The 14,619-nt window shown below is 46.1% G+C and overlaps 1 protein-coding gene across 1 annotated transcript in view; it reads right to left on the bottom strand.

The window, feature by feature from the left end:
- Window positions 1-13,795, bottom strand: part of MAML3 (mastermind like transcriptional coactivator 3) — a 249,110-nt gene extending 235,315 nt beyond the window's left edge. The window contains exon 1 of the mRNA XM_076337196.1: window positions 13,307-13,795. Coding sequence (XP_076193311.1) covers window positions 13,307-13,753 — 447 coding nt within the window. The 5' untranslated portion in view covers window positions 13,754-13,795. The remainder of the gene's footprint in view (window positions 1-13,306) is intronic.
- Between the last annotated feature and the right edge of the window lie 824 nt (window positions 13,796-14,619).

Here is a 14,619-nt window from a genome sequence, read left to right as displayed (position 1 = left end):
GCAGTGAATGTGTACGCCGGGGGGGGGGGGGGGGGGGAAGTATTGAAATGTAGCTTGTTTTAGCAAAACAATGCTAATCCATCAGGAGAAAAACCCCACACCACTTACTTAACCAACTTTAGAAATGTGTAAATCGGATTTGGACATAAAGGACTTAAAATACACATTAATAACAGACAGATGTAAGAGGTCACTTGGGCAATGGTTTTCACGTGAACTGCTGCAGTCTGTTGGTGACTTCCAAGGAATATGCAACAGGTAACTAAGAAGAGCAAGCCTGCTGTCTGCAGGCTTACATTTGCTGAACGATTGTCATATAAATTCATTATCCATGCCACTGGAAAGTGTTTAGAATCCCTTAAATCTAAACAAAACAAAAAAAGTCACCACCTAATTTAACTACAGTGCAGAAAATCAGATAGCATAACACACTGTAATGCTTTGATGGACGCAAGATCTGGAAAAGCAAGAAAACCCAACACCAAAACAACTGATTTGCCTGGTATTTGTGGCCAACCATGAGTATGGCCCTGTTAAAAGCCCCAGCATCAAGCTCTGGCTACTCAAGCTAGCAAAAGCTGAGTTCATTACAAGCACCTGTATTCTCATTGACTAGCTGTGGCCAGCGCTTGGTGAAGCCCGAGTACATGGGCGGAAGCCAAGTTCTACTCTCCAGCCTGGTTCAACAAGTCCAACACCCTCTTCTGTATTTCTGTCCCTCTGTTACAGCCGATGTCTGCTTTGCTCCACTATGCCTACCCCAGTCTGGGTTCTGCCCATCTCCTGACCCACACTTTCTTCCTGTCCTCCTGTCCACTTCCCCAGGTCCCTGCAGTTCTGATGCAGTGCCTTCTTGTTCCTCCTTCCAGTTTGGAAGGAGCTGACAGTGCAGAGAAGGCAAACTTTCTTATCTACTGCTCCTAGGATGAATGGGATAGTGGTCCTTGAAAGCTGGGAGGAGACACTGGGGGAAAGAACTACCGAGTTCTTGCTAGTGTAGGTGGGAACATGCTCTGACATGCTCTGGGCCCACACGGCCACCTTCCAGTCAGTCTGTCAGGGCTACAAGGAGGCAGACTATAATCGATGCAGATGAAATCTTCAGCACATGTTAGCAAGCAAATACTAAGCACATCGAGGGTGTATTTTTTTCCCCCCACAGATAATAAAGTAGCTAATCTCCCTCTCCTCTCTATTCCCACTGCTGCTAGAGGGACCACAAATGGCAGACCACAACGCGTAATTCAGATGTACTACATTTTCTCATTGTAATGGTTTCAAGAACGTCCCAAAATAGCAGGGAAAACAGTGTATTTTCCCCTAATCTCATTCTCAGATTAAACAGATTCTCAGATTAAAATTAGGCAAATTTCTCCCTAAGTTTCCAACTAAGAAAAAACAGCTTTGAAAATATAAGCAACTGAAAACAGGATTTTTTTTTTTTTTTTTTTTTTTTTTTTTTAAGTACTACATGGCCTTAGGAAGGCAGCCTCATCATGATCTACATGCGAGTGCAACTGCTGCAACACACAGCCTCTGAGGGCAGTATCCAGATAGCTAGTTACAAAACTCTGCAATAACATATACATTTGACTTTCCCATCTGCACTCAGGCTACTAATCCATCTCCACAACTGTAGAGACAACTACACTTGGCATTCTACCTTCTTAAGCAGAAACAGGCAAAACCAGCCAATCAAAAAATCCCCCAAACCAACAAGAACAACAACAAAAAACCCACCCCACAAAATCCCCAACCAATTAAACCAAGGGCAAAAGCAAGAAAAAGATCCTACGCAAAGTGAATTCTTGCAAAAATTCTGTCAATATGCATTATAAAATTAACAGTATATGGATCTCGGCTAGTAAAAAAAAATATTATATTTGATATTGCACTGATAGAAGTGTTACACAACTGTAGGCATTTAGTTTCCTCCCTTCACAACATGAAAGACATTTGATTCTCAGCTTAAATACTGAATCTTACATGTTTTAAGAACTGTATATTTGGGAAAAAAAAAGTATCTCAGAATAATATGAAATATTTTATATGAGTTTGTTTGTGCTACATTTCTCTATAGTGCCCTGTGTATATGACTTAATCATTGTTTTTCACTTACTGGCCTCAGTTATCTTCCTACTTTTACAAACGTCTAAGTTTGTAGATGAAGAGCTCAGAAAAGCTTCTCTTACCTTAAAAAAAAAAAAAAGGGGGGCGCATTCTAAAAATGGGAAAAAATATGAGGTGAAGTACTTCGGTTAAAATTTGTTACATATTCTACTGTTATTTGAGATGACCAGCACAATTCACTCCTGCCATTACCTTTATGGGCAAGCTAGCCAGTCCAAATCTGTTCTGATAAACTCTTCATGTGACTTTACGACATATGTTCACCGTGTGTTCACTATCTACAACAGATAAGTCACAGATTTGGGAAATAAATAATTTTGAAACCAGAAACAATGTCTTCTCAAGTAACCACTAGTGACACCTGACATATGGAACACACTGCATTAGAAATACCAATATTGCTAATACTGTTGTTTACCTGTTGTGCTAACAGGTTGGATTCTAACAAGTGAGCCAATTCTGAAATAAAACATCTGAGAAAGGAGAAAAAACAAACAAACAAAAAACCCCAAACAACCCCCCTCACTGAGCATCCCATCACTAACTTATTTAAAAAAATAATTAAATCACCTATGCTAATCAGCATTCAAAGTACAATTTCATGAAAAATCCATTCACAGAATTGTAATTTACATCATCTTTGCTTTGTAATATGAGAATTAGTAAAGTTGGCAGAAGTTGCTCCATCTGTGATTTTTTTCCTGGACTACTTGAATAAAAATTACTATCATATTGCCCAGAGTTGGGCAATATCCTTCAGATGGAAGGAAAATAAAACTACGCGCAAGTGTCTACCTCGGACACAGCAGCTCACTTGAGTATGACCTCAAGTCCCGTATGTAAGTCAAGGTAATCCATTTCATGAATGGTGATACCTTTTACGTGGGCCTTTCATAGTTATTTTACCTAGTTTATTATTCCACATGGAATTAAAATGAGCATGAACACACCTGAGCAGCCTGAAAAAAAAAATGCAATTACCATACCGTAAAGATCAGGCAAAATCCTATTTTTCCTTGTTTTATCAGAGAGACATAAACAAATTTTATCAATTTTCAGAAGGAAATTAGGAAACAAAAGAAATATGAACACAAGCACTTTTTTCCCCTCACAGGAAGGACAGCGGTCACCTACCCGATACAAGTCCACACAGTGGCCAGCATGATGTCTTCTTTGGACTAGATCGGGGTGAAAGAGATTCTTCTCAGCCTTCTTTACACTTCGGATCATCACCTCGTCCTTACAAGTAACTATACCAGTCTCCCTAAAGACGCTTCCAATAATGCTCTGTCTGGTGTTCCATAAACCGCCTAAGTATTTCACTCCCAAATTAACTAACTACAGCAACGCACCACAGCTACCAGGCTTTCAACTGGGAGCTGACCAGAGAACACGGGCATAGCCACAGGGGACGGGCAGAGCTTATTTCACAGCTTTGCTGACGTGGTACCTTCTGCCTCCCCTTTCCTCTATTCCCTCTTCCTCAGTACCACGCCGTGCAGTTTCACCTTCCACCAAAAAATAAACACCATTTTTCTCCTAGACAGGTAATTTTCCCGCTAGCTTAGTACCACAGACAGGCCAGCACCAGCACAGGCACGGGACTGCAGCACGGAGGGAAGAGGAGGAGACCACCCCATTTAATGGCAGCAAACTGTTAACTTGCTTCAGCTGCCTCATCTAACTAACCCTAAGGCAGTAACATACAAAGAGACCATAAAGAGGTTAACTAGCTAGGTCTTCCAGAGACTGTGATGTTTTCAGTACCTGCATAATAAAGTTCCTGTATTGTATGCAGCGTGCCATAAGAATGCGGATAGTTCATTTGGCTAAACTACTTAAGAGACACGTAAACATAATGCGTTCTTATCACTGGCTTTAAGTAGCATCAAATTTTACAGTAAAAAGAGAGTAAGAGACAAGTTTGCCGTTCCTGAGGAATCACCTTTTCAACATACTTGGTATTTTGACAAAAAATGAAAACCACAAAATACCGTGTTTCTTGTATTCAAATATCCATAGCAACTATAAAGAAACATGGTCTATGCCAACTTCCCAGAACCTTCCTCTGACTCTAACTAGGCTCCATACACTTTATCACAGTAGTAGGTGAGGGAGAGGTGAAGCTTTTAACGCCACTAGTCAAAATCAGTTTTGGTTTTGCTAGTCTACATTCACAAATCTCCATTATCCCTACCCACCGCTGGCATTTCCCACAACAAAAACGTTAGCAAGAAGGGCAGTAAACCCTAGTGTGAATATAAAGTTTTTTGGTTTGTTGTAAATTAAATGGAGAGGAGAAAATAAATGGATTTTTTTGCTGTTTTGCATGATGTAGAACACGTATTAAAATGTGTTAGAAAAAATAAGCCCCAGTCAACTCCCCTGGGGTGAAAAAATGTAAAGCCAAATTCTCTCAGGTGAATTTTCAGAACTGCAGCAATCCAGCCTTTAAATAATCTTTCAGCCTACAAACTAGTTAGCACAAGTTACTTGTCATCAAATTAGGAAAAAAGATAGCACTGCAACCTCAGCGTGGTATCTCCACTTTTACTGGAATGCAAAGACTGCAAGCTCAGCCCAGAAATGTGCTGTAATAGAAGGACCTACAGACTATTTTGAACCATTACTTCATATCCAGCCATGGATTACATGCCAGAACGCTTCAGCCAATTTGGAGCTCAAAACAATGTGGCTACAGAAGTCTACAGACTTCTGTATGAGTCCACTAAAGTCTTCAAAGCTACATTACCTGCTTCAATGACAACTAAAAACACGTATAATGAAGAGAGATATTGCTTGCCAAAAACATCATTAAAAATTGGTTATTTAATGTCAGTAGCAGTTTTCCCTATGCTGCCTCAGTTATGCCCTGGAATGCAAGCCAGAAAAATCAGAACAACAGCCACCAGCTTCAGAGACAAAAATGAACAGCAGCAAAAATCACAGCTGAAATGTAACAGTCTTTTTAGCAGTCTAAAGACAACTACTGCCAGCTAAGGCAGTTGTATTTTAAAGTCATTTTCTCAAATTCTAGAGAGTCTGTAACCACAATATTCTGCATAAACAGAAGTGGTAGGAAATGCTACAATTTCTCTTTTGGCTAAGTGCTGGTCTATCCTCCTTAACGTAAGGAAGTATCTTAAATGATTAAAAAACTCCAATACTTTCCAGAACTCTTCCAGTGTCTCATCTGCTATAACCACCTCCCTTCCTCCTTTAGATTAAACACAGCGAAGAAGTGCCAAAACATCACAGCGGATTAGATACGAGCTAAAGGAAGGAGAAAGAGCTGACAATATAGAAAATGGGTGCATATCAGTGGTTCTGAAACTTATCGGACTAGTACATCCCCTTTCACCATTAAAAACTGACCACTGATCATAAACCCTTTTACTTTGTCTTGCAGTGCAGTTTAAAAACCAGTGTATATGTACATGTGCTGGTTTATCTAAACACACATACACAGGTATATTGGCTTCTTGTGAGAATGCCAGGATCAGAGTAAGGTTAAGGACCAGTTCTCTGCTCTTTACCTAGGTACGCAATATCCAAGGACTTTCTGAACAGGCCCGAGATTTTTCACAAGCAGCATAAAGATGATGCAGAAAAGCTACACCTTCACTGCAGCACTTAACAGCTGTTCCTCTGAATCTAAAGACCAGAGGAAAATGAAGTTGAAGTGTTTTATTAAACCTGAAATGCTCCTGCGCAGCACGTAGTTAAAGCAACGTAGGGAGGAGACTGAAGTGTGAAGAAGGGAGGAGGGGAAGAGGCACAGCCCAACAGCCCCACCTTCAATCAGTTAAAATGCAACTCCACCAAGCTTCAATTGTTGAGAGCTGAGAACATTACAGAATCCTACAGAGCCCTATATGAAAACCTTACAGAAAGCGGCCTTGATAAAAAAACAAATATGGGAAAGAAAATCCTCGAGCTGCTGGTCTTTCTGTTTTTTAGCTTAGTTATTCCGAAAGTCATAAATTCAAACCTCTTTTCTACTCCATGTATGCTGTGGTTGTGCAGAACCGACAGCAAGCAAACAGCAATAGATCATCTATGCTATCAACAGCACCGCAGCATTAGCCTTAGCACTTACACAAATGTACCTACGGGCGGACGCACTTCTCTCAGGTCAGCTAAACATTAAAGTATTCTTATCGCCTTGACAATTTTAACTGTATGTGGTGGCAAACAAAATCGATACAAAAGAGGGAAGTCTTGAAAGAAGGCAGCTCAACCCTTTCCTGTAAGCACAAAATTTCAGCAGCTGCTACCTTATTAACTACTGCAAGTTTAAAAAGACATTTTCTCTTAACCCCTGTGAAATTGGGTTTCAAGTATTCAAAAAGCAAACAGGAGCAGTCTACGATGACTTTTGAGCTACAAACATTGTGAAACTGAAGTGTGTGAGGGGGAAGCAAAAGAGTAATCAAAGTTATATGATTTTGTGATTCAACATCTTAGACAAACTAGGAAAATAAATACTTCAAATTGCTAAGACTCCCAAATTCCCACTGAATGTACAAGTACGTCGCTTGTCTGAACAGCCTATGAGACCCCAGACTGGAAAACCGATTACAGGTTCGTAATTTCAGTCTGAAATTGTACCTCACATTTCAATTCACAAAACAATACACTTGAAGGATTCCAGTCAGCAGTTCCTGGCTGTCAGACCTGTCCTTAAACCTCTGCTAATCCAAGCACATCCCTCACATGAATTATACATACTGGAGTAATACGCAACCAAAAGTCATATGCATGCAAGTGTTTAAGTAAAAACAAACTCTGGCTCCTTTGCTACTTACAGCCTTTCCTGTTTCAGTGTCTGTATTCAGGAACAGAATCATGTGCCCTGACACCAGGTGTTACTGAGCTCAGGTAAAATGTATGCTACCAGGTGAGCATGTTTTAACTAATAGGTCCCAGATGTTTATCCTGGGATAAGGGTGAAGTTTCACAAGAGGATTAAGGTGTTGTAAGACCGTGCTGCCCACGGGAGGGACGGTCAAACAAATCATGGATCTGATCCAGCTGAAAACTAACCCAGAAGAACAGAAAGAAATGCGTCTGTCCTCCCTGCCTGCTCGGTGAACCAGCTGACAGTGGAGGTACACGAGCGAGGGCTAGCGCTAGCAAAGGGAGGCAGCAAGAAAATATGGCCGCTGACAAGAGCATGAAAGGTGAGACCTCCTCAGTGGCGGCAGCTCAGGTTTACACCAGCTTAAGCCACTTGTGAAGCCTTAAGCTTTAGGTCAAGTTACTGTAAATTTAATTTAACCTAGATGCAACCAATTGTCCTAACACAATCACATGTTAATATTTTTGGCTTTGCATTAGCAGAATGAGTTTTGGACGTGTTCCAGCCAAAGTTGTTCTTCCTGAACTTGACAATGCCTAGAACTTCACTGCAGGACTTTCAACACGTGCTATTTGGTCAAGCTGAAGCTTAGATTTCACTATAACTGGCTACTGTACGTCAAAATACAACTTGCCCTGCTCCAGCTACAGCTCATAATAACCCAACCCACTATCTCTTCAAGGGACACGCTTTCTATCAGAGCGTATAAAGGTCATTAGAGGCTAGCAGCGCTTGAAGTGAAGAGTCTCTCCATTCCTTTTGGTTTGCTAAGCTGAAACCTACTGTGCTGACTAGTGCAAAAGGAGGTCAATACAAAACCTCCTTGTCCTAAAGGACAGTAATCACACAGGAGCATCAAGCGGGAGTTGGTATGAAAAGGAGAGGAAAAATGGGAGAGGCTGTGGAATAAGAAAGACACAGAGATCCACCCTTATAGGAAGAGCAAAATAAAAAGGGTTACGGGATGACTCCTTCTGTGATGCATGTGAAAGAGAAGGAGCATTGTCGGCCTGGGATTTAATTCTGATATCATCCCAGTTTTGCATTTACTACTGACTTTACCCCAGTGTGCGCAAGATCAGGCATAGCGTACTAACTGAAGAGATGCTTAATCCTACTTAGTCATCAGGCACGAGTAAGGGCTGCAGTATTTGACCTCTTGTGGAAAATAAAAAGAAACATCTGAAAAATCATCTTTCTTTTTCATCTTTGCAATGCTAGAGAAATAGGTATTTCCTATAGTGTAACTGGCAAACTCCTGAGCACCTGTAAAGTAAGTTAAACAGCAATGGTACATGAGAAAGAACACGAGAAATGTGCACAGGTTTATGAACACGCACACAGGTACACATTAAATACAGCACGTGGAAGCTTTAAAAAAACTACTGACAAGACTGACAGCATTCTTCGGCACTCAATTTCACTCATGAAATTATCCGTGAATCACCATGACAAATTAAGAAGTTATACTTTTCACTCGGGATACCTTTTCCACAAAAAGGAGAGACTGGGGGGGAGGAGGGGAAATTCTTTTCTGTGGTGGACTATTTGCCAACAAGGAAGAGAGATAACCAGATTTCTGTAATTCTGAACATGTCATTCTGTCCCTACACAAAGCAAGCTGAAAGGATTGGCCTGTCCATCTCCCTTCCCTCAGGTAGAAGGGCAATGTGATCATTAACTTCCATGAGGCAGTGCATTAGCCCAGAATGGGTAAAAAGCAGTATTGGAAAATGCTGTATTTGCCAGCCGTGTTTGCTGTAACTTTAAAGTAATTCTGAATTGACATACTATGCTTTGGCAGAGGAACAGAAAAGATGATCTAATAGGTCATTTGACTTCCGTCACTAATTTCTGTGATCTAAATAACATTTTATGTTTATGTTGTTTAAAACTCAATTTCCTAAGGACTGGTTTTAGGGTTAGAAATGGTTGGTATGACAGTAGCTATCAAACCCATAATGACGCTAAATAAGAAAAGTCTTGAAGAGCTTTTAAGATAGGAAAAAGTAGCTCCAGCCCTTTTGCACTTCACAGTAGAGCTCAGATGCAAATAAATGTGCATTAGAAGGTCAATATAGTAATTACAGATGTAGTGTTTCACTGGACAAAAAAATGACAAAAAATGCACAATAAGAACAGCAGTGTCAGGGATAAGAAACAGGTGCTATAACTTGCAATATTTATTATATACTTGGCTATTTATTATATACGAAATATACATTATTTATTATTTATTTTATATAGAACATGTGTATGTGTGTATATGTGCGCGCGCACACACACACAGAGTATCTCTGAACCACACGCAATAACATGGATGCAGAGCAAGAAGACTCTTGCAGTTGAAGGAGGAAACAAGAAGGCAGATTAGCTCACAAAGAACCAAAGAACTGAAATAATGTGTTGATATTTCCTGGAACCAGTCCGAAGATGAGCAGCAGAGTTTTGGATGGGCTGCAAATTTTGCCAATACTTCCTTTGAAAGCCAAGCTGGTACAGCATTCTAATAATCCAACTGAAAGGCACGGAAAACAACTTTGGCTTTTGCTAGGTTGAACTGGGCGGTGGGGGGAAGGTCCTCCCAGACATTTATAAACAATTTTAATCTTTGTGCATGTCCCAATCAATGCCTGTATGGGAGCAAACTAGTTCTGAAACCCACTGTTCTCCTCAAGTAGAAGAGGTTGAAATAGTTATAAATCCAGATATTTCAAAATTCAGCAAGTGAAAACTCGGTCTATAACAAGGCACAAATTCAGAGTAGATCAGCAATTCATGAAATACAGCCAAGCCTATGCTCCTACATCCCTTTTTGAAAAAAGGCTCCCATTGATAACTGCTTGTCAGTTGACATAGAGTCCTGAACAGTGGAAACTGCACAATCCCTTTCATGAACTCAGGGAGTGAGGGTGTAAACTGTGGGGGTGGCGACAAGGAGCACTGTACAGACTGGATAGTTTGTACTCCACCAAATGAAGAAAATCAGAGTGCATGTCTTTAAATAATCATCTTCCAAAGAGGTTTTTTACCCAGCTTGCCGAAGGGCACCCCAGCACGTGTGTCAGCACCAGCTCCTGGGAGAGTCTGTTGGGTGACCGACCGGCTGCCCTGACCCAGCACACATCTCCCCTCCCTTCTCAGCGTCTCTCAATTCGGGGACACACACACACTGATAGTACTTTCCTTTGATTTGCCCTGATAAAGAATTAGAAACAGTATTTCTTGCTACCCTGGTTGTATTTCTCATCATGTAATCCAAACTGACTGCTTTGTTGCCAAATTGTGTGGTTTAATAATCTAAGGGAAGAATTTAATAATGATTTTGTGTGAAGAGTAAAGCAGTAGCAGATCCATACGATTGTTCCACTGTAAACCTTCTCAGCTGGAGTTTACCAGAGAATAAAGAAAGGGAGAAAACCCCAAAATGTAATTTACTGTTTTCTCATGCCAAAAGAAAATGTCAAATAAAGTTGAACTGCTTTGGTAAATAAAAATCACGACGCACATAAACAGTGAAACTTACCAAACTGTTACGATTGCTAGAAATAAAGAAGTTGCTTTTTTTATATACTATAAAAAGCATAAACGTCTCAAAGAAAATAATTCTCAATTGCTTTAAAAGGAGCGATTTCTCAGGTTTTAAGCGTTACTTTCATGTACCCATGAATGTTCCCTAACCTTCTTAGACATTAGACAAAAATCGTAATTAACATTCTACAAGTGAAACAAAGCAGATAATGTTTCTAAATTTTTTCGCCAACGTTTGTGTAGACATTCTTAAAAAAACCCCAAAACTGGTTGATGGAAATGGGTCGGGTTTTTTATAAAGTATTAGAATTTCTCTTTTTAAGATGAAAAGCATAGTGCACATCGAATACATTTAAATGGCATGAAGACTGTAGCACAAAAATTCAGTTACGACGAATTTCATAGCAAACTAGCCTTTAATTAGGCCACTCTTAGCTCCCCAAGTGTCCCAACCTGAAACAAATTAGTAATAGTGAGAGCTGTAACTGCATTTCCTCCTTTTGTTACTTTGTTTCCACAACTTTCACATTGTAGCCTGGCTTTGTGGCTCTGCCCTAGACCTTCAAGGGAAGGCCAACAAATGAGCTACTTAACCAAAAACCCCGGCCTTTAATGCTTTAGCACGGGGTTTGGGAAGAAGGGGGAAGGACAACCCACCGCCAGCAAGGGCCTAGAAGCGCAGGAGCTGCTCTGGAGCTGGATGTGTACACGGCGCACCGCAACGCTTCCCTGGAGCGAAGTAATTCTGAGATCTCCCGAGCCCCCAGCCCCTTTCCTGTATCTGGTGGAAATGACACGGGGCGTGAAAAGGGATTTGAGGACAGTTTGGCTGACGAAAGCGTGTCCCTGCCCGTGGAGTTTGATTAGCGGCTCAGTGACTGCCCTAGGAGTAGATGTAAGCCAAGGCAAAGTACTGCGGAGCGGGGAGCACCGCGTGTATTTAAGCGTGTATTTAGAAGCCTCAGTCCTGCGGAAAGGCGCGAGAAGGAAGAGAAATACGGTTGTGCCTTGCTGGTAACATCAGGGAAGCAACAAGATGTCAGTGAGGTTTTTCTGCTTCCTGTTTGCGAAGCACCCCCCCCGCACCCCGCACCCCCCCCACACCCTCCCCCGCCGCTTTGTGCGGCTCCTGCCGGCGCTCCCTCCTGCGCGCCGGCCCCGCTCCCTCCTCTCCCCGCCGCCGAGGGAGGCGTCCCGCTCCCCCGCCTCCCGGCTGGCCTCCCCGGGAGGTGTGCCGGGCTGCTGCCGGGCGGCGGGGGCCGCTCCCCGGCCGGGAGGAGGCAGGGAGGCGGGAGCCGCGCTCTGCTCCTTAGCGGCGGGGCGGGAGGCGGGGGCCGCGCTCGGCGCTGAGCTTTTGTTTGCCGCTGGCGAAGCGATCGCCACCTCCTCGTCCTCCGTGACGAAGCGGGGCTGCGGGGCAGACAAAAGCGCCCGGTAGGACAGCCAGGGGCAGAGGGGAAGGGTGCTGCCCGTGGGACCGCGCGGCGTCGCGCAGGGGAGGAGCCGGCGGGCACCGAGCCGGCATCACGGCCGGGGGAGGACGGGCTCGTCGCGGCCCAAGATAAACGTATCGCTCCCTGCTTTCACATGCGGGGGGGCGGGGGGGGAAGCCGCCGCCGGGACGGCCGCCTCCCCGCCGCTTTGTCACGGAGACCCCCCCCCGGGCGGGGGCCGGCGGCAGCTGCCGCCCCGCTGGACCCTCCCGCACCGCCGCGCCTCCCCGCGCAGCAGGGGAGGGCGAGAGGGAGGGACGTGCGAGGCTTGTAAACCACACGCTGCCACGGCACCTCCCCTCCCTCCTCCCCGCCGCTCTCCGCCGCCCATTGTGCGCCCGGCAGACGGCGAAGACCCAGCTGCCCCGTGCCCGCCCCCGAGCGCCGGGCACCCCCGCCCCGGCGCGGCGCGGCCCGGGGCGGGGGGACACGTCAGGACACACACGCGTTTCCCCCGCGGCAGAGTCGCCCGCTTGGCCGAGACAAACACGCCGAGCCGCCGCCGCCGCCGCCGCCCCCCACCAGAACGACTGGCGGCCGCGACCTGCTATAAATAAGGCTCAGACGGAGCGCGGGGCCCGGCTCCCCCCGCGCCTCCTCTTATTATTCATCATCGGTGCAGCCCGGGAGTGGGAAACTCCGCTTCCTACTTGCCGCTACGCTCTTACCGGCTCAGCCCCCGCCCCCTTCCCCCCCCCCCCCCCCCTCCGCTCCTCGCTAAGCTCCTTAAAACCCAAGGAAACTTTAGGAAGCGGTCCAGCTCGAGCTGCCGCTCGCGCGGGGAGCCGGGCTCCTGCACGCCGGGGCAGCCCAGGCGAGAAGCCTGCCCAACTTTTCCTCCTGCCGTCGCCCCAGGCTGCGGAGCCAACTTCCACCTTCCTCCGCGGCGGGATTTAAAAAGGCGGCCAGGAAAGGCGCACGGCCGCGTAGCCGCACGGCCCCCGCGCGGAAAAGCCGTCGCAAAACACGCGCGCACACAAAACCCTCCTCTGGCTTTCGGCAGCCCACGGCGCACGCCCGGCACCGCTCCTTCCCTCTTCCCCCGGGGCAGCTCTTCCCTTCTGAAAGAGCCGGGGGAAAAAGTTTGCCCGCTTCCCCCCGCCCCTGCCCGTGAGAAGTTGCGAAGCCGCCCGGCAGCCCCCCGCTCGCCCAGCCTGCCCGCGGCCCTGCCACCGCCAAAGTTGAGCCGGGCCCCGTCCCCCCTCCGGAAAACAACGGGGGCGACCTCCGCCTCATCCCGGCGAGAGACTCGGAGCGGACGGCGACCCCCCCCCGGCCCGCATCCCCTTACCATGATCAGAGTGTGGTTCCTCTGCTCCGCCGTGGCAGGCTCGGCATCTTGCTGCTGTTTGCTCTGATGCTGCTGCTTGCCGCCGCCGGTGCCCGTTTTCTTGGCCCTCTGCTCCAGGGTCCGCTGGTAGAGGCTCACCGTGTCCCTGCGCTCCAGCTCCAGCTGCTCCGCCTGGGCTTGCTGGTACCTGCTCTCGCAGTTGACATGGTGCCGCCGGCAGCCCTCGATGCGCTGCCTCAGCCGCTCCACCACCGTGCTGTGCTTGGGAATGCCGCCGCCGCCGCTATTAGCGTTATTGTTACCGGGAGCAGCGGCAGGAGGACCGTGGGGAGTGCTGTTAACCCCGATACCGGCACCGCCAGCCCCGCCGAGGCTGCTGTTCAGGTTATTGTTGATGCAGATACTGCTGCCATTCGCGGCGGCAGCGGGGGCTGCAAAATCCCCCATCCTCTTCCCCGCGCACACTATTTTGGAAGAACTTTTTATCCTACCCTTCACACACACACAGTCTCCTCCGGGGTCCTGATGGGATACTTTTTAGAGAACCGGGGGGGGGGGGAGGGGGCACCACCATGTATCAGGGAAACAGCGATCCCAAGCAAATGTTTCTCTTTCCCCCCAGCCAATCCCTCTCGAGAAGCTCCAAAACATTAAAAAGGGGGGGGGGGGGGGGGGAGGGAAATAAAGAGAGAAGGTGCTAAAAGGTTATCACCAGCAACACAACCAACCAACACAAAAAAAGAAGCACAACAAACTAAGCAGCAGCAATTCGGGTAGCGAACTCCAGGCGATATCAGACCAGTTCCTTTCCTCCTTTTTCTTTTTTATAATCCATTATTTCAAAATAGATTCCATGAGATTTCCGGAGGTTTTGCCAAAAGCCTTCTCTCCCCATGTATAAAGAGAAACACACGCGCCCCTCCACATGCACACACACACACATACACACCCGTGCACACGCACGTTCGCACACGCACATCCAAGCACAAGCACACGCTGGGCACACACGGCACACTCACTCGCACTCCCCGGCATCAAAAGACAGGCAAAGCCGCTTTCTTATTGTATTTTCCTTCTAGAAAAAAGTTTTGGTGTTTATGCCGCACCGTGTTCGCAAAGTACTTTGGCTGCTCAGTTGCATTTCAACAGGAACCTAAATAGCAAATCCTCGGGCTGGGGGAAGTAAACACATGAACAATCCGGGCCGAGCTGGAAAAAAAGTAGAGCTCTGAAGTCTTTGCAAAACGCCGCGCTGATACAGCCTAACGCTTTGCTCTGCTTTGCTTGCTGCTGCTCCTCCTGCCACCATCACA

The sequence above is a fragment of the Aptenodytes patagonicus genome, chromosome 4, assembly GCF_965638725.1.
Source record: "Aptenodytes patagonicus chromosome 4, bAptPat1.pri.cur, whole genome shotgun sequence".
Taxonomy (NCBI): Eukaryota; Metazoa; Chordata; class Aves; order Sphenisciformes; family Spheniscidae; genus Aptenodytes; species Aptenodytes patagonicus.
Note: the sequence above shows the minus strand (reverse complement) of the source record. Positions and strands in the feature narration are given on the sequence as shown.